This window comes from Paramacrobiotus metropolitanus, unplaced genomic scaffold (assembly GCF_019649055.1).
Source record: "Paramacrobiotus metropolitanus isolate TYO unplaced genomic scaffold, Prichtersi_v1.0 Parri_scaffold0000104, whole genome shotgun sequence".
NCBI classification, from domain to species: Eukaryota; Metazoa; Tardigrada; class Eutardigrada; order Parachela; family Macrobiotidae; genus Paramacrobiotus; species Paramacrobiotus metropolitanus.
Window position 1 is genome coordinate 217,905 of NW_026570324.1, and position 25,229 is coordinate 243,133.

The window sequence follows — 25,229 nt, forward strand, 5'->3', positions numbered from 1 at the left end:
TACTTCAGCTTCTAAAAATTTTTTTAGACCTTCTCCAAAACTTAAGATTTTTTTAAATATAAAGGTAGGAACATTTGTGCGATGCTCTATTTTATAAAATCATCAACTTATTGAAAAAATCAATCTTGATTTAGGAGATAATTTTCAAAAAATAAGGACGTAAGGATATATGGATCTATTGATACTTCAACAACCATAATATAATAACTTTCTAGAAGCTAACAACATTTAAGTACTACAGCTTACGTACTACTGCCTTTAAGTACTGACAACCTTTAAGTACTACAACATCTAAGATTTTTTTAGACCTTCTCCAAAACTTAAGATTCTTTTAAAGATAAAGGTAGGAACATTTATCCGAAGCTCTATTTTATAAAATTAACAACTTATTAAAAAAGTCAATGTTGATTTAGGAGATAATTTCCAAAACTTAAAACCTTTAAGTACTAACAACCCTTAAGTACTACAACTTCTAAAAATTTTTTTAGACCTTCTCCAAAACTTAAGATTTTTTTAAAGATAAAGGTAAGAACGCTTGTGCGATGCTCTATTTTATAAAATTAATAACTTATTGAAAAAATCAACGCTGATTTATGAGATAATTTCCAAAAAATAAGGACGTAAGGATATATGAATGTATTGATAATATTATATCATATGATCAGTATGAGATGGGTGTGTCACAACTGTACAAATAAAACATAAACAGTAGTTGTAATAATTATTATGTACTCGTACATTGTACGTACACCGATATGAGACTTTAAACCGGCAAATCAGAATGGTATGGGCACTTGTAAATAAACTGTGCGACAGTCGATATATGCAGATTTTCGTTTTAGCAGCCGGTATATCCAGAAATGCTTTTCAGGCAACAATGGGGAAGAAGCTTCTCGAAACATGTAAACTGATTAATCTCTGCTCGTATGAGTATGGAATGCATCAGCCGACCGTGTTGAGAGTTCAGACCGGTCCTTCGCGCATGTATGCCATCCACTTGTTGTGTAAACTGCAGTCAACAGCGCAGCGCGTCTGCTGTTTCCATTTTGTAATTCAGGAGCCAGCAACTGATCATGCTGGTAAACACGCTCATTTTGTTCGCTTCCTGTTGACTGTAAATTCATTGTCAGTATCATGATTTAGGCTTGCTGTTTCCACTTTTCACAATTTCCTTCCAGCCTGAATGTGCTATAACGGGCTAGCACACAACGTGGCTAACGTAGAGAATAAAGCAAGCGTTTTTGTTGTAATTTTACACTCTGTGGTGAATAAGCCATGGATTCTCGTGTTTTCTCTCTAACACCCCGTCCATCGTCGTGTACAATTATGCCAATACATCTGCGTATTTGTTGACCAGAATTACTTCTAATAATTATGAGTATCCTATCATTACGCATTGGCATTACCGTGCAAATTGCCATTCCCTCACGACCCAGCACCTCCAACGCAGACTGGGCTGCAGACCGGCGCCGTGCCGAGCTACAGGACTCGATTGGTCCGCTGCAACCGGGATTTCCCTGCTTCCTGACCGACACCTGCCTGGGACGGGGTGGGCAAACGGCAGCCGGCGTGTATGTCGGAATAAATGGCGTCACGAAGGAATTTGTAGCGGTTAAACGGCTGCCTGCGGACAGCCAGCAGGTGGTAGACAGCACTCTGGCTGAATACCATCTTATAAAGAGCATACCGCATACCAATCTAGTGAGATATTTTGGACTACAGCTCAACGTATTTGCCGCTCTTCCCGGACTTCACATCGGACAGCGGGATGAGTTGTGGTTAATCATGGAGCTGTGTCAAAGTAAGTTCCATTGCGTCCAGTGGCAGTGGTGTGCAACAAATTTTGAGAACAAAATTGTAAGCTTTCGGTGGTATATGATAATATAGGTACATACTTATAAAAACGGTTTGAATTTAAACCTGGGCAAAACAACAAAGCTCAACAGTACAAGCATGCACCATCTTGGATGGATGCTTGATTTAAAACGATTAACAATTATGTCCCGGGTTTTTGCGCTTTCCTGTGTGCCCTTGCTTTTAAGGGAAATGGCCCGGTTCATGGTAGCAAATTCGTGTACATGGACGAAAAGTTTCACTTCCCAAACACTTCTTTGCTTTGTTTTAAGACATTTTGTAGCCTGACGATTTGTATACACTGAGGTGAAAACCGTTTGTGCACGCAACTTCCGGTTCGTGGCTTGCAGCTGTAAAACAATTCCAAAAAGTTTAAATGCATTTCGGTGTACGAGGCAAGCGACAACTCTTTCCCATCGCTTTAGTAAATTTTATCACTTTCCCTGCTGCATCTTACCCGTGTGCAGGCGCTCACGTGATACTTGATTTCAGCCGTTTCTCGTCGGTTTGCAGCTATAGTTGATTGTGCAAACTGATAAAGAATATAGAGAAGAGCACGGCAGGCGAGATTTTATCGCCGGCTCAGTAAGCGCTGATTACAAGGGATACGATATCAGTATCACGTGAGCGCCTGCCTGCACAGTGCACACGGGTAAGATGCAGCAGGGAAAGTGATAAAATTTACTAAAGCGATGGGAAAGAGTTGTCGCTTGCCTCGTACCAAAGTCTCGTCATCGATCAATCGATCTTCTTCAAATTTTGCGTGGAAGCCCACATATGCATGAAGATCGTTTTACACCGACCCACGGTTCTAGTCTTTTTTCAAATTTTAAAATAATTTTAAAATTTGAAAAAAATTGTGTAACTTTGATTTGGTGATCGTTTGTAACTTGGGTTTGATAAACGATCTTCGTACTTGCGTGTTTTTATGTGCGCAATTTAAAGCAGATCGGTTCATAGTGGGATTTTGGTACACCTAAACGCATTTAAACTTTCTGGAATTTTCTTATAGCCGTAACTCCCGAACCGGATGTTGCGTGCACAAACGGTTTTCACGTCTGTGTATACAAATCTTCTGGCTACAGAATGCCATAAAACAAAGCAAAAAAGTGTTTGGGAGTGCGCGAAAGCGAAAGTTTTCGTGCATGCACACGAATTTGGCACCATGTACCGGCCACTTCCCTTAAAGGCTCTGCTTAAATGCGTGTATTTAGCGCCAAGTGCCGCAAACGTCTCTTGTGGGTCACATGCTGTCTGCAGTATGAATTGTTTTTCTTTACCAGAACTATGTGTTGGCTATTAATAAAACGAGGAATTGTTGACATGCTAATGTATAAATCAAACTGCTTGTGTCAAGTGTGCTTCAAATAGATACAACTACGGATGCGGTTGGATGCGCAACAGCTGCAATGCTGTATGAACTGATAAGCTAGCCCAGGGTTGTACATGTAGCTTGAACAAAAACAAGGAAATTAATGCGTGAGCGTGAGGGAAGAAAGGAATGACTCATTGGCTAACCAGTGATGTGATCTACATATCTATAGTACAATGCTTTTTCTTTCTTTATTTGAATAGGTGTTAGAAGGTTTTGGCTATGAAGTTAGTGTATAGTGAAGTTGTGCGAATTTTGCTCGTGAAGTTGCGAAAATTTTGCATATCATATGCCAGCCGTCATTTTGTGTAGCCTAGCTTGAAGTTGTATGCGAATCCAGTTAACGGTCATTGGGTATATCAAATTATTGCTGCTTTAGCCTGGAAGCGAGTAAAGGTCAATATCTACCGTACTCAATTTACGTAGCAGACATGTCTAAATTCTCTTCGCGTAACGTTTGAATTTTTGAACTAGCTAATCAAAAGAAGTACGCACCATCAAGCCTGTCCTTTTCTTAGCCCAGTTTGTACTCTCATGTGAGACTTATTAAAGGTCCATGCACAGTTATCCGTACATTTAACTAAGTCCGTGTGCACGCACAAGCATTACAATGCGTATAAAGATATTGTATTTATACAAACAGCATCACAGTTTTTCAGGTGGGTGCATTGGTAATTTTTCAGGAGACAATCTAAAGGATTTGGCCAAGAGAAAACTGGCTTTTGAGGAAATAGTGGATATCGCTCAGCAAGTCCTCCGCGGTCTCCACCACTTGCACGTGAACGGGATTGTTCACCGTGACCTTAAGTGCCAAAATGTTCTAGTGGGCATGGACGGCACTATAAAGCTAGCGGATTTCGGTTTAATCAAGCAGTTAGAAGGGACCATGACACGGACCAATGAGTTGCAGCCCGATACGGGCACACTGCGCTACATGGCCCCCGAAGTAGTTCTCGAAGACGCCAACAGAGAGTACAAAATAGGTCGCCTAAGCGATATATGGAGCTTTGGATGTATGTTGCCGGAAATGCTGACCGGAAATGATCCCGAATATGTGATTGAATTTACCAACATCGCCAAGGCAGTCTTGCATATTATTCAAGGGAATGGTCCGCTGTTCCCGTCAGGACTATCCGATCGGTTCTCTCCAGAACAGATCCGGGTACTCCAACAGGTTTTTCGACGATGCATCGTCAAGGAGCCGGATAATCGGCCCCACGCAATAGACTTGCTCAATTTTTTCGAAAGCATTTCTTCACGAGCGAAGCCGGTAAGATAGGTTTACCGCACTTCCGCCCGTTTCAACTTTTGCATCAACGGATTACTTGCGCATATAGATCTTGAACAACTGGTCATCCCCGTATTTCAGTTTCCTGAAGACGCAAAAATTAGCAAATTAACTGGGTGACAAACTCCTGAATCTGCATTTTGTTTTATGCATAAATGCAAATTTACAAGTTTATCCTCATTTTTTACTCATCAGTTACGCAGTTCCAATAACGTACGTTTTGTGCCGGTACAGAGACAGCCTATCTGGATTCTGAAACCCAGTTATTTTTATTAATTTTTGTACCTTGAACAAATAAGAAACAAGAAGATTCAGTTGTTCAAGATGTACTCGTATAGCGCAGGAGATCCGTTGTTGAGAAAAGTAGAAGTTGCAGCTTAATAATAATAATTATCATGGTGTCTGTGATATTGATCACTGCACAGCAGACAGCTGACGTGGATGAGTTGGCCCAGGCAGTGCGTTCGTGGAATATAAACGGCAACACTCGGCACTGGGCGTCGCAGTCAGCTTCTTTCGATGGCGGCGGCGGCGGTGGAATTCTGGGTAGTGTGCGGAAACTGCTGAGAAATGCCGGCAGAATGAAAATCATCCCTGTTACCGAGCGAGAAGTCGCCAAGTAAGTTGAGTCGAAGTAACTCTGTGCTCAGTCATTTCTGCAACCATATCGGTTTCTTCATTGCTTTTTAAACGCAGATTCCGGTATCTACCATTTAAATACCCGCGTTACATTATGGTTCTTACAAACGACCCAAAAACGTACGTACAGACACTAATCACGGTACCCTGAAAGTCGGTCAAATTACGCACGATTTTTCAACCTACATAGGTTCATTAGGCAGTTCATCAATGAGCATTATGATCTGGATGAAGCAAATAACCGCATTCCTTTCGGCATTCTTCTGGAGTCAGATGATAGAGACCTCGTGCCACCGGAAAGCAGAATGAAGTTCGTACAGCATACATTAAGCGATTGCTTCGGTTTTCCGGTACAGATATCTGTTGATGCAGTGCTCGCACGGGTACGCTGGAAAGCACACAGGATCTATCGTTTCACACGCTGATCGTATGGCCCAATGGCGCGGCGTGTCGCCGGGACATGTGGACCACGAAGGATCAGCTGGAACGTGTGTTTTCCGTTTCGGCCGTTCAAGTAATCGTTGTTGGCCCAGTGCTGACCAAAGAATTTCAGGTTGGCTGACTGCTTTACTGGGCTTGCTAGAAATATAGCCTGTTTTCGTACAGAAAGCACGTACCCACTGGAAAGGTTTGGTTCGAGATGCGGAGAATGTTGGACGCCTTATTGGATCGCCGCCATCCGTTGCCTGTCGCAGTGCCTAATTGTCGTCGATTGTCTCGCCTTAGTATGTAATCTCATTGTACCGAATTATGATAGTTTTCTTAAGAAATCATGTTGCATTCCCATTTCCCAAACAAGTTTTTCATTTACTGGCATACTGCTCATAGATCGCATTAATTTTCGCATCAAACCTTGACTGCAGCATACCAGCGCTCCTTTTTGAATCCCAGCATCATAAACACTGTACTTTGTTTTTATACCAATTTTTTATCGTTATCACTTGTGAGGAGGAGTGGCCTCTCCGTTCACCCGCGCACAGGCGGCTGCTAGGTTGTTTTGCTGTTTTTGCCGTGTTTTTCTCCATCTACCAGATTCTAAATCTGGTAGATTCTTTAGTTGCTAGATTTCGTCGTCTGAGTTGGATGCTTATTCCTTTTTGCCCCGCAGCAAGGTGCTGCGATGGCCTTTGATGTGTTGTACGTGAGAAAGATAAAGTGTGCAGTGTGTTGGCGTTCTGTTTCCGTTTCTGTTCGCGCACAGGGATGAACTAGCCGTTCATCCCCTGTTAGAGGCTTATGGCATTCAAGTGGTCTTTTTGCCGCATCAGCGATTGTGCCGACACACTCAAAAAATAGTCATGACTGATAAGAATGTTTAGCGCCTTTTTTCAGGGCTAAGGCCAAATACGCATAACATACAAGTACACAGCCCGGCTACCGAATAACACGTGCAGTACCTCAATATACAATAGTATTACTTAAGGGAAATGGCCCGGTACATAGCGTCAAAAATGGGATACATGCGCTAAAACTTCGCTTGCGCGCACTCCGAATCATTATTTTGTAATACTTTATGTCATTCTAAAGCTAAATGATTTGTATACATTGTTCTGAAAACCGTTCGCGCGCGCAACATCCGGTTGCTGAGATATGGTGTATTAAAATGGGCGAAAAGTTTAAATGCATTGTTGTGTACCAAAAGTCTGGTTATTATCCGATCTTCTTGAAACTTTGCTGTAAAAGGCACATGGCTATAAAGTCGAAAGTGAACCAATTTCAGGTCCATAGCACTTTCCCATAATTTTAAAATGAATTTTAAAATTTTTGAAATTCATTTTAAAATCGGAAAAAATGCTATGGATCTGATATTGGTTCACTTTCAACTTCATGGTCATGTGCCTTTACAGCAAAGTTTCAAGAAGATCGGATAATAACCAGACTTTTGGTACACAACAATGCATTTAAACTTTTCGCCCATTTTAATACACTATATCTCAGCAACCGGATGTTGCGCGCGCAGACGGTTTTCAGAACAATGTATACAAATCATTTAGCTTTAGAATGACATAAAGTATTACAAAATAATGATTCGGAGTGCACGCAAGCGAAAGTTTTAGTGTATGTATCCCATTTTTGACACTATGTACCGGGCCATTTTCCTTAACAGATACAATTACTATTATTATTATTATTATTATTATTATCTTCCTGGAGCAGACAACCCATTCATGGGACTTCGACAATGACATTACAGGTGTTAAAATGACATTGCTTTGTCTGGTCGAAAACCAAAATAAAAAGAAACAAGAAAGATCAAAACAGGCTATCTAACTAGCACTTCGAAGTCCAACACCTTTAAAGCAAACTTAAAAAACCCAACAGTTTCCGAGTTTAAAATTTCCGCATTAACCTTCTGCACGTGTTCAAGCAGCTGTTTCAGTCGTACAGCGAAAGTGGACTCGCCGATCTTCTTCTTCACTTTCGTGTCAACACGGTTACCAATCCGCAGGTTGTAGTGTTGTTTCATATCGCGGAAGTTCACGAGTCGAGACAGATAATCCGGCACAGGAAATTTGCTTTTGTTCCAGATTTTAAAAAGCCACACCGCTTCGCTCTGCTTCCATCGATGGAGGATGGGAGTGATTCCCAGTTCCTGGTACAAGGTCCGCTTGAAAGGGCCTTTGTATCCAGTCATGGCTCGCAGTGCTTTGCGCTGTAGTTTAGCCAGTCCTTCCTTCAGTGCCGCAGACGCCGGCGCCCACACAGTTGAACAATAGTCCAAGTGTGACTGGACGCAGGCATGATAAAGGCTCCGAAGTTAAGACCGACCTAGCCCTTCCTTTGCCCGATTAATCATGGATATCCCGTAGTTCGCATTCTTCTCGACTCTCGCGAAGTGCTTGCTCCATTTAAGGTGCTGATCGATGTCTACTCCAAGGTAGCGTACGCACTTTTCAACTTCCAGTTTCTGTTCATTAAGTTTCACGGACGGTTGAGATTTATCTCTGTGCTGTTCTGAACAAATGTACATTAGCTTGCACTTTCGTTCATTCAAACACAAGGAATTTTCTTCGAACCAGGAAGTTATTCGACCAAGCGCATGGTCAATTTTCTCCCTGGCGGCGGCTTTCGTCTTTTCAGTAGCATAGGCAATTGTATCATCCGCAAAGCATTCAAGACTGCAGTCGCCGATATCGATGTTCAAAAGCCCGTTTATGTACAGGGTAAACAAAATTGGCCCCAGGACAGTACCCTGAGGCACGCCCGATAGTAATGGTAGCCAACTGGATACTTTTGTCGATGAACGTACACGCTGCACGCGGCCGGTCAGGTAGCTAAAAAACCACTGTAGCACTGTTCCCTTTATGCCGTAGTCAAGAAGCTTGGCTAACAGTTTTTTGTGCGAAACAGAATCAAATGCTTTTTTAAGATCAAGAAAACAGACTGCTGTGACACGACCGGCGTCCATGTTTTTGCGCCAGTCTTCCGTCACTTTCAGTAAAAGGGTCTCACATGAATGGCCATTGCGGAATCCGGACTGGTGTTCGGAAAGCATCTTGTGCGCTTTGACCGCATGCACCAGCTGCAACTGCACAACCTTTTCAAACACCTTTGACAAGTTACTCAGCAAGGAAATCGGCCGAAAGTCATCTGGTGTAGTCGGGCTGTCTGATTTTGGAAGTGCAGTCACATCCGCCTGTTTAAAAATCTCCGGATAAATGCCACGTGACGGAGAGATCAGTACGATAGGAATAATTACCGTAAATAATCTATCCTACCGACCTACTCAACGACAGAGTATGAGCTAATAATCTCAATGTGGCATAGCTAAGCCTAAGAATCTACGCGAAGCGAGAACTGCATCTCCGACGATATTTAATTAGAAACTCCGAAACTGCCAAAACTCGTAATGAGAGAACTGATCATGTAAAATACTGCCACTCACGGACTTATATAGACACGGCGCATCCGTGTAGAAACAACCAAAAGTAAATCCGAACACAAAAGAGAAAGATCGAGAAAGTACAGCGAATAATAGAAAGTACGAGTCAAGCCGTCACTTTACGTACTGTATTGTCGAGTCAACTTGCCACCTTTTTTTACAGTGAGTCGTATCCGATTAGCATATAACTCACTGTAAGAAAAGGTGGCAAGTTGACTCGACAATACAGTACTGTACTGCTATATTCCGTCACACGCGCCAGCGACAGGTTAACCATTTTTGTCAGTGGTTCGGAAATCAGTGGTACCATCAATGGTATCATTCGGTTGGGCAACCCGTTTGGTCCGGTACTTTTCTTTTTAACAGCAATCTGGCGTAGAATGGATAAGATAACATCACACGACACAGGTTCGAAACTGGAGAAGACTTCATCAGCACAACCGCCCACAGGTGGCGTCGTAGGGGCAGTATGGTCGTTTCCGTGCAGGCCTTGTGTAACGAAGTGTCTGTTTTGAGACTCAGGGTCTAGTGGTTCCGCAGTGTGTTTTTTAGACTTCCGAAGAAGTCTGTTTAACTCCTGCCACACTTTTTTCCCTTGGCGTTTGTTTTCATCAAAATATTTTCGTTTGGACTCGGCAATAGATTTACGTACGGCATTCTTTAGCAATTAGTACTGTTCAGCAAACGTCGAAAATTAGGGAGTTCCACGTGACTGACACTTACGGCGGTAGGCGTCGTCTTTGTTTTTGATTAAGGTTTTCACTTCCGAGTTCATCCAGGGGGGTTCTGTGCGCCGGACCCTCCGAGATCTCTTTGGGAAACATTCATCCACAACTTGGGTTAGGTCCGCAACGAAACTGCCGATAACGGAGCTCACGTCTTCACTATCGATAACTGCGTACTTTTCCGCCACCTGCGAAACTAACTGCAGAAATTTTTCTTCTGGCGTATGGCTCCACAAGCGAAAACAAACGGTCTCGTGGGTAGGAACGGCAGCTTTATAGTTAGCTTTCGCAAAACACAAACGATGATCTGAGTAATACACGTCCTCGGCTGGGCAAGCGGAATAGTCACTTGCAGGGGAACACAACATAATATCAATCTTCGTCGCGCTACATGAAACTAGGCCACTTTTCGTTGAACGGTGAGCCACACGGGTGGGCCCCACGACTTTATCCACGAGATCAAAGTTATCCATTAAGCGATGAATATGACGATAGTAAGGCGAAAAAGCATTAGAAATATCAATATTGATATCCCCAGAAATCACAAAATCACAATCCGAGTGCTTCGTTAAAACTTCGTCCACGTGATTAAACAAAAACTCTGTATCAAAGGCGTTAGAATCAGGCGACCTGTATAACAGTCCCAAAAGTACCTTACGTATCCCGAACCGCAGTTTTAGCCACAGGGTTTCGCAATGGGTGTTTGTCTCCGAGCGCGAAACTTCTTCAGATGGGATATGCGAAGGTACATAAACTAGGAGGCCTCCACCCTTTGCTTTACCCCAAGCTTTACTGCGGTCCTTTCGATACAAAGCATAATTGCGAATCCGATACAGATCATCAGGTTTAGCAGAATTGAGATGAGTTTCAGAGATACAAAATATTTTAGAACAATTATCGTCAGATTCCAGGAGATTTTCGATGAGATCAAACTTAGAATCCGAGAAACCCTGAATATTAAGGTGCTGATACGTGACGCTGGAGAGCTTGGAACGTTTTTTCTTAGCCATTTTCGAATTTCGACTTAACTCTGTAGAAACTATATATCAGAAGATTCCTTACTTAAAACTGAAAATTTCTATACAAATACCAAGCCATAAAAGTTTCTACAGAAGATGTAAAGAGGGAAAAAGCATGGCTGGCCTGGTGGAGCTAAATTCCACCAGCCAGCCGGAAGCAGAGAATCCCGTCACCGGGGAACAGTATGCGGCTAAACTTTTGCCTGCGGACGACTGGAAGGTGATTAATGACACCGTCGCTGAATTCCACCATATAGGCAATAAACACCATATAAATTTAGTGAAATATCATGGCATTAAGCTCAATATAGCTGTTCCCGGACGTGCTATGGGGACACAGGATGAGCTGTGGTTAATCATGGAGCTTTGCGAAGGTAAAATGCACTTCTACATTAAAAATTCTGCTCAATACAAAATTTTCAGTATGAGAATGGCGACTTGACAAACGTACCGAGCGTCGACAGTCCATATTATCGATATCGTGCGATTCGATTATTGTGCATTGCTTATTGTTTTATGAATTTACTTTTGCGGTTTGCATATTTTGTAATTACAGTTTTACGTACACGTTTTTTCTGAAAAGCCACCTCATTATTTGTGCGCATCGCATTATATGTATAATATGCATTCAAATATGAAAATTTTATATATGAATGGATAGCATTGTTCATTGCCCACCAGCTCGGATCGCAAACATAATATGTTTAACGCCATAGCTTATTCTGTACGAGTATTAGAGAGCGCAATTTAAGCTTTTTACCGAGGCGGCAATTTTCAGTAGCAGCATTGTACATGCATTTTTTGCCTGAATTCAGTAAAATAATGTGCAAAAATGCCGTTGAATGTGTGCAAAAGCGAAAGTTTTAGCTCATGACTCTGACCGAGTTATTATTTTTCACAACTTAGCTTATGTTTTCCTACTTTTGCCGTTTCTACTTTGAACTACGATTCACACTGATAAACGTAATAAACGGCCTTAGTTGGTGCCGCTCACGCCACACGGCATGGTTTATAGGCATAATTCATAACGACCTCTTTATACTGCCGTAAACAATCATAGGAGTACATTGTTATTATGTTCATGAGCCGTTCATTCGCGACAGTACTGCCGAATTGAACTACGATTTCTTGTACTATTAATTTTATTGTGTTTAATTACTCGGCGAGGAACTCGTACGGATAAAGGCTTTAAGGCTATCACCGGCAGACAGGCGGCTGTATGCATCGAAACAGCATCGTTGCATTTGCAATCGGTAAATATCTACGATATTCATGACTGTATATCCATTGACATTAATTTGCAAAAGCAAGCATGGTGTTAAAATACAGAGTGAGTCAGTGACACACATGCAGCACTCGTACACAAAATGCTGATGCTGCAGACTGATTTTCAGTTGTTTGTTTTATCAATAATTTACCGCTATCGCACTGGCCAATCAGATATGGGCACTTGTAGATAAGCCATACGGGCCGGTAGATGCAGGGTTTAATACCTTAGTCCCGAAGAGAAGTGTTTTCCGGTAGTTTGTGTAGTGGAAGTTTCTCGAAATGTCTAGTAACTTGTCATGGCCTGGATTCGCATGTAATGCATCAGCCGACCATGTGAGACCAATTGCGCGTGCCATATACTTGTTAACAGTTAGCTGCTGATAGCGCGTCTACTGTTTCGGTATTGTGGCTTTTCGGCCTACTCAGCAGCCAACGTTGAAATATGTTGGTGAGTGCACTGCGGAGTACCTGTACCGATTTTTCTTTTACTTGTGCACACTGCACAGTACAGCAGCTTAGCAGTTCATAAGCATCTGACATGCTGTGCTGTGAATCCAGTTTTAAATTTTTATTTTCAGTTCTGAGCGTGCTAAGCATTAGCACGGGACGTGGATATGTTGCGAAATAATGGAGCAGTGTAGTCCACGTCGATAAGCGGCTGCTGGGAAGGTCCAGTCCGATACGCCATGGACGCTCGCGTTTCCACGCTAACATTACGTCAAACATCGCATGCGATTATTATGCCAGCAATGTTATTTATTTGTGCCACCTGATGTTATTAATTTTATACCAGCAATGTTAGTTATTTGAATCACATCCAATTACGATGAGTACTCGTATCCAACCATTACGCAATACCATGCAAGTGGCCATTCCTTCACGACCAAGCAGCACCTGCACCACAGCGGTGGATGCTTTCGATAAAGATCACCACCGCGCCGAGCTGAAGAAATTAATTAATCCGCTGCATCCCGGATTTCCCTGCGTCTTGACACAAGCATATTTGGGACGTGGTGGACAGACGGTAGCAGGAGTGTACGTTGCCGAGAATCCCGTCACCGGGGAACAGTATGCGGCTAAACTTTTGCCTGCGGACGACTGGAAGGTGATTAATGACACCGTCGCTGAATTCCACCATATAGGCAATAAACACCATATAAATTTAGTGAAATATCATGGCATTAAGCTCAATATAGCTGTTCCCGGACGTGCTATGGGGACACAGGATGAGCTGTGGTTAATCATGGAGCTTTGCGAAGGTAAAATGCACTTCTACATTAAAAATTCTGCTCAATACAAAATTTTCAGTATGAGAATGGCGACTTGACAAACGTACCGAGCGTCGACAGTCCATATTATCGATATCGTGCGATTCGATTATTGTGCATTGCTTATTGTTTAATGAATCTACTTTTGCGGTTTGCATATTTTGTAATTACAGTTTTACGTACACGTTTTTTCTGAAAAGCCACCTCATTATTTGTGCGCATCGCATTATATGTATAATATGCATTCAAATATGAAAATTTTATATATGAATGGATAGCATTTGTGTAATGTGTATCGTTCAATAATATGACGAATGTACTCGTACGAAGCACATAAATATACCGGACACTTTTGCAGAATACACCTTAAGAGAGCTGGCCAAGAGAAAACTGGCTTTTGAGAGAATAGTGGATATCGCTCAACAAATCCTCCGCGGTCTCCACCACTTGCACGTGAACAAGATTGTTCACCGTGACCTTAAGTGCCAAAACGTCCTAGTGGGCCTGGATGGCACTATAAAGCTAGCGGACTTCGGGCTGATCAAGAAACTAGAAGGGACCATGACCAAGACCAAGGAATTGCCAGCTGACAAGGGGACATACCTGTACATGGCCCCGGAAGTATTTGCGCCCACTGCAGAATGCAAGATAGGCCGGAAAAGTGACATCTGGAGCTTTGGGTGCCTGTTGAGCGAAATGATGACAGGAGATCTGCCCAAATATGCGATGAACTTTACAAATGATGCGCAGATTGTGTATCACATTGGTGTTGAGAAAAAAGGTCCTCTTTTTCCAGCGGAGAACCTGCTGCATCGCTTCTCCTCAGACCAGATTCAGTTTCTGGAACAGATATTTTGGCAGTGCACTGCCACGGAGCCGCGTGAGCGGCCCCACGCCTCAGACTTACTCAAATATTTCGAAACTGGCATTGTCGCAGCCAAACCGGTACGATCAGCTATTAATTTTAGTGAGTGTTGTACGAAGCACCATAATTATCGGTACTGCACAGTGCAGTCATATTTATTAATTATTACTACTTCAAGTAGATACTTTATGCACCTTAATGCATTCATAATTAAATAACTTAGATAAAGATTTGATATTTCTTTCTACATAGAAAGCTGATGTGGATGCTTTGGCCCGTGCGCTTCATTCGTGGGATATCAGCAATGACAACCGACGCACCGTGACGCAATCATTATCCTTCGACGGTGGCGGTGGACTATTGAGCAGCGCGCGATCGCTGTTGGCGGATGCCCGCCGAATGAAGGAAAATCCATTTCCCGAGCAAGATGTGGCCAAGTTAGTTTCAGCTGATTCTTTACAGTAATTGCAAAAGTTCGTTGTAATTACTTATAATTAAACGTAGGTTTCGCTGTTTGCCGTTTGAGCACGACCGCTACATCATCGTTCATACAAAGGACGCGAAAACGTACGCATACCACAATTGAATTCCGTTAGCCTCTTCTATTTCTCATAATCTTTTTTACCCATATAGGTTCATCTCGCAGTTCACCAGCACGCAACGTAACCCGACATCCGGCCGCATCCCTGTCGGTATTTTGGTGGAATCGTTAGACAGTGACCTTTTACAACACGCAGACAGAGCAGAGTAAGGTTTAAACACATCTAACATATATAAAAATGGGCTGGTACTTTATTTGTCGCTACAGAACCGAAATTCGTATGGGTACGCTGGATATCATGAAAGGTCACGCGTTCGACACAATGTTCGTTTGGCCCAACGGGGCTCGTCGCGAAGACATGTGGACCAGGAAGGATCAGTTGGAAGGGGCGTTTTCTCTTTCGGCCGTTCAACTGATCGTGGTCGGTCCAGTGCTGAACAGGGAATTTCAGGTACAGTACGCTCTAAGTCTGCAGCTATTGCAAAAGTCGGTGCTCTCGATCTTTATAGCTCTTTTTTTCTATATACAGCAAGCACGTAGCCGATGGAAACAGCTGATAGACGATGCCAAGGAGGCGAAACGCTTAGCCGGATTGCCGCCATCCGCCACCTGTCGCAGCGGATAATTGTCGCTGTAACTGTCTCGCCTTAGTATAACTAACCTCATTGTATCGAATTTCGATAGTTTTCCGAATTGGTCATGTGGAATGTTGCATTCCCGTACAAATCATACCAATTTTTACCTTTTTTATTTTATTTCATCGTTCTTCCTGTCGTTTTCGTTCGACTGGTTATCCGCATTACTTTTCGCATCAAACCACCATTACACATAGCTGGCCAGTTGTCAGCGCCAAAGTTTCAATCCAATGTCATCCTAGTGGTCTTCCTGCTGCAATTACAGCATTATAAAGTTGCAGCGGCCCGTCAAATTTTGTATCGCAATGACTAATGTTCAAGTGGGTCTTTGTGCCGAGTAAGTAATTGTTGAGTGATATACACGCAACAGTCATGACTAATGACTACTCGAGTAGTGAATATTATGTTTAGCGCCTTTTTTCAGGGTCAAAGCCGGACATGCAGAAAATAAATGCATAGCACGTAATAAACTTCATTTAACAGATGCTGTCTCCTGTATCTACCATATCTTAACGCCCATAACAATGCTGTAGTGAGGACCCTAATTTTTTACCGCGAATGCCGTTTACGCAGCGGTATTGTGCGGTCTGAAGTCTGTACATAAATCATTTCACTACATCCATTAAAGAGTCTGTTAAATATGTATGTAGCTAGATGTGCGCGAAAGTAAAGTTTTGACGGATAACTTCCGGCCGAGGCATTACATACTTTCAGCGCCTCGGAAATTTTCTCCGTTTGTACTTGTACAAGAATTGATTAATGAAGGTGAATGCACGGCGGTAGTTAGTGCGGATCACGTGACGCGTCGTTCTCTGAATATATTAATTTTCATTACGCCACTCGGTGCACTGCCGTAAACACTCACGCAAGTATTATTACTGATGCTCTGAAACCGTTGGTCCGTGGTGGCAGTGAAATGCCAAATCCAAGTACGCAATCGTACTGTACACTGAATGCTTTACTCTACACAACTAAATGAACTGGTACTATGCTTGCCTATGAACTGGTACTATGCTTTACTGTATGAACTGCTACTTGTAGATGTTACCGGCTTTTAGCGGCTGTATGAGGTGCTACAATGCACAGTACAGCATCGCTGCAAAAGTTCAAATGTCTGTCCGCTACAAATACCCAGATCCTGCCAAAACAAGCATGGTGGTAAAGTATACAGAGTGACACACATCCAGCATTCGTACACAAAGTGCTGATACGGCAGCCTCAAGACTAATTAATTCTGCCATTATTTATTTTAATAATTCTGTACCGATATCGCACTGGCCAATCAGATACGGACACTTGTAGATAAGCTTCACGGTTGCCGGTAGATGCAGGGCTGAATAGTGAATACCTTAGTCTCGAAAAGAAGACTGTTTTCCGGCAATATGTAGTAGAAGCTTCTGGAAATGTCTAGTAATCGGTCATGGTTCGGATTCGAGTGGAATGCATCAGCCGATCATGTGAGAACAAACTGCTCGCGTGCCATATACTTGTTAACAGTTACTTGTAGCTGCTGATAGCGCGTCTACTGTTTCCGTATTTTGACTTTTCGGCCTAGTCAGCAGCCGGCGTGGAGCATGTTGGTAAACACACTATGGAGTACTTGTACCGATTTTCTTCACATGCGCGTACAGTACAGCTGCTGAGCAGCATCTGATACTGTATGCTGTGCTCGGTGTGCTGCTTGCTGAACCAACTTTTAAATTTTATTTTCTTCTGAGCGTGCTAAGCCATTAGCACGAGACGTGGATATGTTGAGAATAATGGAACAGTGTAGTGACTGTAGTCCACATCGATAAGCAGCTGCTGTGGAGGTCCATTTAGATAAGCCATGGATGCTCGGGTTTCCACTCTAACACCACGTTGACCATCGCATGCGATTATTATACCACCAAAGTTTCTTATTTGTGCCACCTGCTACAATTATTCGCTTAACCAGAATTACTGCCAATTACGATGAGTACTTGTATACGTCGATCGTCGCATGCGATTAATTTTAGTATGCCACCCATGTTGTTTAGTTGTGCCACCGATGCTAATTATTTGTTAAATCAGTAACACTTTCCATTACAATGAGCACTCGTACCAAACCATTACGCAACACCACGCATGTTGCCATTCCTTCACGACCGAGAACCTCCACGAAAGCGATGGATGCTTGGGATAAAGATCATCACCACGCCGAGCTGAAGGAACTACTTCGTCCGCTGCATCCCGGATTTATCTGCGTCCTGACCAAGACATTTTTGGGATGTGGTGGACAGACAGTAGTCGGGGTGTACGTTGCAGAGAATCTGGCAACCGGGGAGAAGTATGCGGCGAAACGCTTACCAGCAGATGATCCGAAAGTGGTGGAAGACACCATTACAGAATACCGCCTTATACACAATATACAGCATCCGAATTTAGTTAGATATTATGGAATTGAGCTTAATATAACTGTCCCCGGGCCATATGTCATGGGACCACGGGATGAGCTGTGGTTAATCATGGAGCTTTGCGAAGGTACTACTATTATTATGAACTCTACTACCACTTACCAGTTAGTATTCTACTGCATAAAATTTTGGATACGAGTACGTACGTACGACTTTACAAACGCACCGAGTAAAATACTCACTTCCTTACAGACCACACTACTTTCCGTATTACTTATTATTTATATCATAATACTGTATTAAGGGATTTGAATATTGCACGCTGAGAGTTTATATTTCAATAAGCACATCAATGAAGCACATTATCGCACGCTTATTAGTTATTTCCCCTTTTAACAATAACAATAAAGTCGTTTAGAAAAGACCCGAGGCGCATAGCTCGTAATTTACGGTAATACATAAGACAAACGTAAACAGTATATTATTATTGACCTTTGCAGATTACACCTTAAGAGATATGGCCAAGAGAAATCTAAGTTTTGAGAAGATAGTGGATATCGCTCAGCAAGTCCTCCGCGGTCTCCACCATCTACACGAGAGAAAAATTGTTCACCGTGACCTCAAGTGCCAAAATGTCCTAGTGGGCCTGGATGGCACTATAAAGCTGGCGGATTTCGGGCTGATCAAGAAACTAGAAGGTACCATGACTAAGACCAATGAGCTACAGCCCGATACGGGTACGCTGCGCTACATGGCTCCCGAAGTACTCGATGGCACCAGCGGAGAGTACAAAATAGGCCGCCGAAGCGACATTTGGAGCTTCGGATGTATGCTGCCGGAAATGCTGACCGGGAAGGCTCCCGAATATGCCGTTGAATTTACCAACGTCGGCAAGGCAGCCATGCATATTATCGAAGGGAATGGTCCGCTGTTCCCGTCAGGACTATCCGATCGGTTCTCTCCAGAACAGATCCGGGTACTCCAACAGGTTTTTCGACGATGCATCGTCAAGGAGCCGACTAATCGGCCCCACGCAACAGACCTACTCAAAGATTTCGAAGGGGACTTTTTACAACTGAAGCCGGTAAGATGAATTACGATAAATACAAATAGCAGGCAGCAGCAGTTAATATTTCCATGTATTATTTACGAGTTAGTACTAGGTACAAAATATGCTACGGCGGCTACGCTGATCAGCTTTTCTATAGTCGACCCAGGGCTATGTTGATTTTATTTCGTTTTGTTATTTTTACTATCGTGTTCCCGCTTTTTTAGATATGCAGAATTGATGTTTACTGCATTCGCCTTCCAGTTTAATTAATTTTACCGTTAATTCTTGTTAGAGAACCGACGTGGATGAGCTAACCCGCGCGTTGGATTCGTTTGTTATCAGCAACGACAATCGTCGCCCCGTGACGCAGCCAACATCTTTTGATGGTGGCGGCGACCTTTTGTGCAGCGCGCGGTCGCTTCTGATGGATGCCAGCAGAATGAAGGACAATCCCTTTCCCAAACGAGAAGTGGCTAAGTAATTCTTTCCGCTTCCTCATCTTGACTGCGGCAGTTTTCTGATTTATACTGGCATTAAACTGCAGGTTCCGCTGGCTACCGTTTGGGTTCGACCGCTACATCATGGTACATACAAAGGACGCAAAAACGTATGCAAAATCTCTTAAGAAAACCGTAGCGTTTGCTTCTGTGATTGTCAACTGTTGTTTCTTCATCCCACAGATTCATCTCACAGTTCATCAGTGGGCAGCGTAATCCACTATCCAGCCGCGTTTCTGTCGGGATTCTGGTGGAGTCGTTGGACAGTGACCTTACGCTGTATGCACAAAGAGCAAAGTAAGGCTAAGAATGTTTAATGATAATATGTTTAAAATTTCGTCATTTTAATTAGTGTACAAGCTTGTCCCGTAATTTCCATCGCATCAGAACAGCGATCATTACAAATTTACGTGTTGCGCGTAAATCCGTACTACGGCGCGCCACGCCACACTGTTTAAACACGTGACCTGCATTTGGCTGGCTGGTGGCTTGGTACACGCCATATAACTCAATGAGAATAACAGTAACTCCCTGGCGTAAGATGGCTAAAAACGGTCGGTGTGGTAATGGACAATCTAACTACGGAGCGGATTTAGGCAATCAGATAAGCGTAGTGACGTGGCCATCGTTTCAAGCGCAAATTTCGCGCTAGCTGTACCTTTACGATGGAAATTACGGGACAAGCTTGTAAACATGTGAAAGCATACTGATATGTGCATTGGCTGTTGGCCTGTTGCCTAATAAAAATCATTATATGAAGACAGAAAAATTGCGTATAAAAATGATCACGTGTGATTGCAGAATTCACGCGGGTACACTGGATGCGATGAAAGGTCACGCGTTGGACACATTGTTCGTGTGGCCCAACGGCGCGGCTCGCCGCGAGGATATGTGGACCATCAAAGATCAGTTAGTCAGGGTCTTCTCTTTTTCCGCCGCGCAGCTGATCATCGTTGGATCATTGGCATCGCCAGAATTTTTGGTATGTTGGACTTGATATCATGCTATTACGTTGGCTGTCGTATTATCTTGCCGCTGTTTTTTGTGCAGAAAGCACGGAGTCGATGGAAAGATCTGGTGCAGGACGCCAAAGATGCTCAGCGTCTTGTCGGAGCACCTCCGTTTGTCGCCCACCGAAGCGCATAACCGTCCATTTGTCTACTATTATTGACGAACCGAACCATGGTTGTCTCATAGATCCTTGAACAATACTATCCTCCTTCGTACTTTGTTAAAGTTTATCTAAAAGAATAATTATTGTCTTCTCCGAATGTTTTTACTGGGTTACTCCTCAGGATCAAAAAGGTTTCCGTACAACACTTCTACACGTAGTACACTTTGACAAGTCTTCTACCAATACTGGCAATTTCCTGTACATGCTGCGCGTCCACGCATTAACGTAATGCTGATCCGCTGTTTCAAAAAATGGGTAGATCGCTTCCCTTGTGCCTTCCCAAGAAGCGTTTTTCCAGTAACATTAGTTCTAGCCTATGCCCTATGGTTGATGTTGTATCTGCATAACTGAGTCGTGACAGTTGACAATATTTAATACACCAAAAAAACTTTGCTGAAGTACAGATTATATAACTAACAGCCACGCTAGTTCTTTGCGGAAATTTTATTTAGTCCTGGGATCGCCTTGAAACAAGCAGACGAGAGATGAGTGCCGACTGCCGAGTGATCTAGCGACGAGCAAAAATTATACTGGCTTGACCAGTACAATTTGGAAAATGCCAAACATAACATTGTTCACGTCCTGTTATCCGCTAGCGCGCCCAGAATAGCAGCAACACCGTTGGCACTGCAGTCACATCCGGTTGCCTTATCACGGCAGTTGGCTGGTGTCCGGGGATTGACCAGCAAACACCACGATCTGTCGGTGCAGCGCTCGGTGCACAGCCAGTCTAGGAATAGACACTTATAAGTAAACACTTAACCCTGAATTTCTTGAGGATCGCATTACTGTATTTTAGTTCTTGCTGCGTATGGCCACGTTAGCACGGCATAAATTGATGTACATTATACCCATTACCAGACATGCGTTTTGTAAAAATCGGGATCGGGTCTATCGTTTCTTTAACAGTCAAAACAGCGTTCACAATCACAAAAACTTAACGAGAGAACCGAGAGAAATACGTTTAATGCGACGAATACCCTACCGATCTTTCCCAATCCGTCAACAATTGTGCCAAATGCGCTTGTTCCTGTAATAAATACAACGTGAACTGCCTAATCAAACAGTATTGTAAACAGAGGATTATCAGAAAGCCATTCACACAACCGAGAAAGATGCCTCGGCTGATACGACAATTAATTTATTAATTATCAGAATTTTAACTTAATGTTACCAGTCGTTGCTGCTGGCAAAGTGACTGCTAGGGTTGTCACAATCGGATTAGTAACAGAAACCGGCGTTGATGTGAAAGCGTCCTTGGTGTCGCACACGATTAGCGGTAGTTCCACTTTTTCCAAATTGTCATCGATGCAGCCGTACGCTCGCTGTATCTTCTGCTCGTCCAGCTTACTCAGTCCCCAACGTTGCCCCATTTTGGCCAAATGACCATACCGCGGGATCATCGCTGGCTGGTTCTTATTCACCGCAAAGTCCCATGGTGCATAGTGCATTATCGACTCCACATCATACTGCACGCCGTACGTGGACATGTTGGTCAGGATGCGGAAGTTCGGGTAGTACATTCCAGATTGCACGTGCGCCGGGAAGACTTGCACATGGATATCGCGATCCGGCCGGTTGTGTTCGTGGTAGAAGCCTAACGCGTGCATCAGCTCGTGGACGATGATGCCGCGTGTCAGACACTGCTTTCCCAGTTTGATCTCGGTGGCGTTGCCGGGTGTTCGTCCTACGCGGGACATACACCTACAATTTATGTCCTGCTCATTACAACGTCCTGTTATGTCCTGCTCATTACAACGTCCTCATTAATTGTAATGTCCTGCTCATTACAACTAATTACGACGAGAGGTGGAAGTGACTGCACTTGGACAGTGCTAAGAATATGCCATGTTTTCTAATAATACGAGTAACAGTTTTGGTATCCAATTAGGAACATCAATGTAAAGATGCTGCACACGTTGTAAAAAACTCTTAAACGCTGCACTCTTCTTTACCTGCTAGTGTGCGGGGCTATGGAGATGTAGTCAGCTTCATTTGTGCGGGGCTTGAAGCTCAAACATTGTGTGCGTTGCTCTATATGACGCATGGCGCTCTTTATTACATTCCACGCATCGACGCCTGCAATGCGAATTGAGAACTTCATTCAAAGTCATTTACAGAATAGATTATTGCAAATAAAGCGGTAAAACATACGCTAAAATAAGAGAGGTCCATCTCCCAAACAAATACGCTTATCATCGTTAAACTCATTGCTCATTTACCAAAACCCGGATGTATGAGATATGGAATACATCTTCCGTTATTCGGCCAGTAGTTGTGGCTGAACATTTGACCGGTCTCACGCCCTCGCGCTGCCCAGTTATCGCTGTCATTTGCATCGTCGAGCCAGATGATGTCTCCGCTGGTTAGCGATTCTTCCGATTCCTCTATGGACGGATGAATACGCTGTCTCCAGTCTGCAAAAATGCACGATTCGTCTAATCTGTTGAGAGACAGCGTTCATTACACCATATTGTAGCCGTACAAATGAGATCTGTAGTGAAGATGTACAACTCATTGGTGCTAGTTCAACCGGAAACTTAGAAGTTGCCGGAAGCTTAGAAGTTGCCGTTGTAATATTTACCTTTTGGTAATTCCTCACCGACTGCCAACTTGATATCGATCAAGCAGCTAAGAAAGACAAACGAATAAAGATATCCAAGCATTTTCTACCGTAAAAGTTTTAGTTAAGTATGTATGCAGATAAAAAACTAATAAAGACTATAATTCTATGATTTATGATAGATCATCGATCGTTTAGAAAATGCTAGTGCTTCGTTAACGTCGGGCCAAAGCAAACGCTCAGTAAAACAAAACGCACCTCTGTACTTGCAGCGATGCCGCTTACGATTAGCGGGTACTTGATGATGAGGAACGAGATAACCTTTTGCTTTCTGACGTGCGATCTGCTAATGCAACGCAATATGTCTGTAATTGTAATAGTTCCCAAAAACGTCTTCTGCGTCGAATTGTTTGCATTCTTCCGCTCGCAACCGTGTCCCCTCTCGTTGCCAGTAAGGAGCACTATCTGTAAAGGATGCTGATTTGAACGAGCAGATAAATACATGTATGTTGGTTTTTTGAAAACATCACCTTTAGTCCTTTACTGAGTATCTAATTCATTTACGTTAAACAGATATTGATAAAGTAATAGAACATATAAAAATTGACATGCGTGCTCCACTGCTTGTTAAGCGTCTGCAAGGCTGCATTGTGGTAACAGGCTAACAGCGATTAGCGACAGATTTCATGGTGAATTTTGGTTCATCGTGCACACGCAAACTGGCGATAACAAACAAGCAAATGCTGATTACGGCGATATCGACCCGTAAAAGCTGAAATCCACCTCTTTTGCATTTACCATTTTAATGTTGTTAAAACATGCCTTTAATAGTGGCGATTGTCGCATGTGACAGAGTTTCTAAGCAGAGTACAAATCTCTGGGTTACGTATGCAATCGGAACAATAAGCAGAACATTAAGTACATATGCAATCGAAGCCATGAAAATGTCGCTTTGAAATACAACTTTCGGATCAGGCAGTATTGTGCGACACCGCAGAGACGCAGGCATTCCGCTTTTTCGTTATCCGTATGAGTAACCTTTCAAATGGTCAGATAGCTCCAATTAACATAGTTCCTCACGGAGACGTATCCTGACTCTGGCACAGTGGTGTTTTGATCGAAGAAGTGGTCGCGATAACGCCATACCAGGCTCGTTGGTGGGAAGTAGTGACAGACGCCGTGCTCGGGCCTGTAGGAGCATTCCATGACAATGTCTTTCCCTCGTACGACGTGTTGCTTTGGTCCAGGAGGGACGTACACTTTGCCTGTTTCAAAAGGTAGAAGCATCACGAGAGCAGTAATTTCAGCAGGAATATACAGTAACCGGATTATGGTTTTCGTATTATTATATTTTCAATATTATTATATTTTTTTTGAGTATTATATATTTTTCAGTATTATTATATTTTCAAAGTCTACGAGTATAGTAAAGTACTGACCATGACCATTGTATCGGCCGTTCACATTGGAGATTCTTCGCATATGGATTTAATTTTTTATGCGTGATACATAATAATTACATATACTGTAGCGATAGAAGTTGTACAACCATAAGACCACCCAGTTATGATTCATCAAAGCGTTATGAATTTCTGTCCTTTTACCGGCTAGCTGTTCTTCTTCACAATTTCTAGAATTCAGTCTTGCATTCGCTTGTTACAGCTTGCATCAGCTTGATTAGCTTGTTCCGCTTGTTAAACCCTTGTCTAAACCTTCCCTGTTTTGCATTGTTCTTGTCATTAAACATGCCGTGAACTTCCGTTTTTACGTTTGTTGCGTCGTTAAGTTAGTAAGAGCGTTCACGACCACACCGTTGCCGGTCGTGCCAACCTTTCATCCCAACAGCCCACACAACATCGTGGTACGGTCAACACGCCAACCTACTAGAACGGCAGCCAGATCGGCTACTATTACAATACAACTGTATCCTTTTGTATTAGACCGTTTGGAACCCAGGGTGAGGTTTGTATATGACACGTATTATGCGGACATCGCACCACTACTCTGAACGTGTATAGCAATCGGTATTTAAGCATGCGCAGTTAGCAGAGTTGGAATAAGCTGTGGACTGCGCGTGTGGTATATACAGTCACCTACTTCCGCTTGGGACAAGCGGATAGTCGTGCTTAATGAACGTTACCGGAAACCCAGGGAGCTTGCGGAATGCTTGATCAACCAAACCGAATAACCCTAGCTGTACAGAACAGAGCA

General features: G+C 43.1%; 5 protein-coding genes across 11 annotated transcripts; 3 read left to right on the forward strand and 2 right to left on the reverse strand.

Annotated features, from left to right (window-relative positions):
• The first annotated feature begins 994 nt into the window (after window positions 1–994).
• LOC129597361 (serine/threonine-protein kinase 25-like) lies at window positions 995–6,308 on the forward strand. 4 transcript variants are annotated; one of them, XM_055494847.1, is made up of 7 exons: window positions 995–1,801; window positions 3,910–4,496; window positions 4,940–5,133; window positions 5,211–5,273; window positions 5,344–5,463; window positions 5,526–5,706; window positions 5,760–6,308. In XM_055494847.1, the coding sequence occupies exons 1-7, from the start codon at window positions 1,375–1,377 to the stop codon at window positions 5,853–5,855; spliced, it is 1,668 nt and encodes a 555-aa protein (XP_055350822.1). In that variant the 5' UTR covers window positions 995–1,374; the 3' UTR covers window positions 5,856–6,308. The 4 variants fall into 4 exon arrangements, with proteins under 4 accessions (XP_055350822.1, XP_055350824.1, XP_055350823.1 ...); XM_055494849.1 differs by having other exon boundaries at window positions 5,353–5,463; XM_055494848.1 differs by having other exon boundaries at window positions 4,943–5,133.
• A 2,656-nt stretch (window positions 6,309–8,964) lies between these two features.
• LOC129597365 (uncharacterized) lies at window positions 8,965–11,212 on the reverse strand. Its single transcript, XM_055494858.1, has 2 exons — window positions 9,290–11,212; window positions 8,965–9,179 (listed from the first exon to the last, which is right to left on the reverse strand). The coding sequence occupies exon 1, from the start codon at window positions 10,769–10,771 to the stop codon at window positions 9,731–9,733; it is 1,041 nt and encodes a 346-aa protein (XP_055350833.1). The 5' UTR covers window positions 10,772–11,212; the 3' UTR covers window positions 8,965–9,179; window positions 9,290–9,730.
• Window positions 11,213–12,320: 1,108 nt separating this feature from the next.
• LOC129597362 (uncharacterized) lies at window positions 12,321–15,678 on the forward strand. Of its 2 annotated transcripts, XM_055494853.1 has the most exons (8): window positions 12,321–12,497; window positions 12,628–13,308; window positions 13,676–14,262; window positions 14,435–14,619; window positions 14,687–14,749; window positions 14,816–14,929; window positions 14,991–15,174; window positions 15,253–15,678. In XM_055494853.1, exons 2-8 carry the CDS (start codon window positions 12,876–12,878, stop codon window positions 15,346–15,348), a joined length of 1,662 nt encoding a protein of 553 aa, XP_055350828.1. In that variant the 5' UTR covers window positions 12,321–12,497; window positions 12,628–12,875; the 3' UTR covers window positions 15,349–15,678. The 2 variants fall into 2 exon arrangements, with proteins under 2 accessions (XP_055350828.1, XP_055350827.1); XM_055494852.1 differs by lacking the exon at window positions 12,321–12,497 and having other exon boundaries at window positions 12,506–13,308.
• Window positions 15,679–16,881: 1,203 nt separating this feature from the next.
• On the forward strand, window positions 16,882–20,777 carry LOC129597363 (probable serine/threonine-protein kinase DDB_G0284251). The gene is made up of 7 exons (XM_055494854.1): window positions 16,882–17,860; window positions 18,234–18,817; window positions 19,077–19,261; window positions 19,329–19,391; window positions 19,465–19,578; window positions 20,083–20,263; window positions 20,332–20,777. Exons 1-7 carry the CDS (start codon window positions 17,428–17,430, stop codon window positions 20,425–20,427), a joined length of 1,656 nt encoding a protein of 551 aa, XP_055350829.1. The 5' UTR covers window positions 16,882–17,427; the 3' UTR covers window positions 20,428–20,777.
• Window positions 20,778–20,812: 35 nt separating this feature from the next.
• Window positions 20,813–23,652, reverse strand: LOC129597364 (hatching enzyme 1.2-like). 3 transcript variants are annotated; one of them, XM_055494857.1, is made up of 8 exons: window positions 23,549–23,652; window positions 23,277–23,483; window positions 23,040–23,086; window positions 22,678–22,872; window positions 22,411–22,534; window positions 21,630–22,159; window positions 21,441–21,485; window positions 20,813–21,185 (listed from the first exon to the last, which is right to left on the reverse strand). In XM_055494857.1, the coding sequence occupies exons 4-8, from the start codon at window positions 22,742–22,744 to the stop codon at window positions 21,031–21,033; spliced, it is 921 nt and encodes a 306-aa protein (XP_055350832.1). In that variant the 5' UTR covers window positions 22,745–22,872; window positions 23,040–23,086; window positions 23,277–23,483; window positions 23,549–23,652; the 3' UTR covers window positions 20,813–21,030. The 3 variants fall into 3 exon arrangements, with proteins under 3 accessions (XP_055350832.1, XP_055350831.1, XP_055350830.1); XM_055494856.1 differs by having other exon boundaries at window positions 23,277–23,632; XM_055494855.1 differs by lacking the exons at window positions 23,277–23,483; window positions 23,549–23,652 and having other exon boundaries at window positions 23,040–23,227.
• Window positions 23,653–25,229: the final 1,577 nt, after the last annotated feature.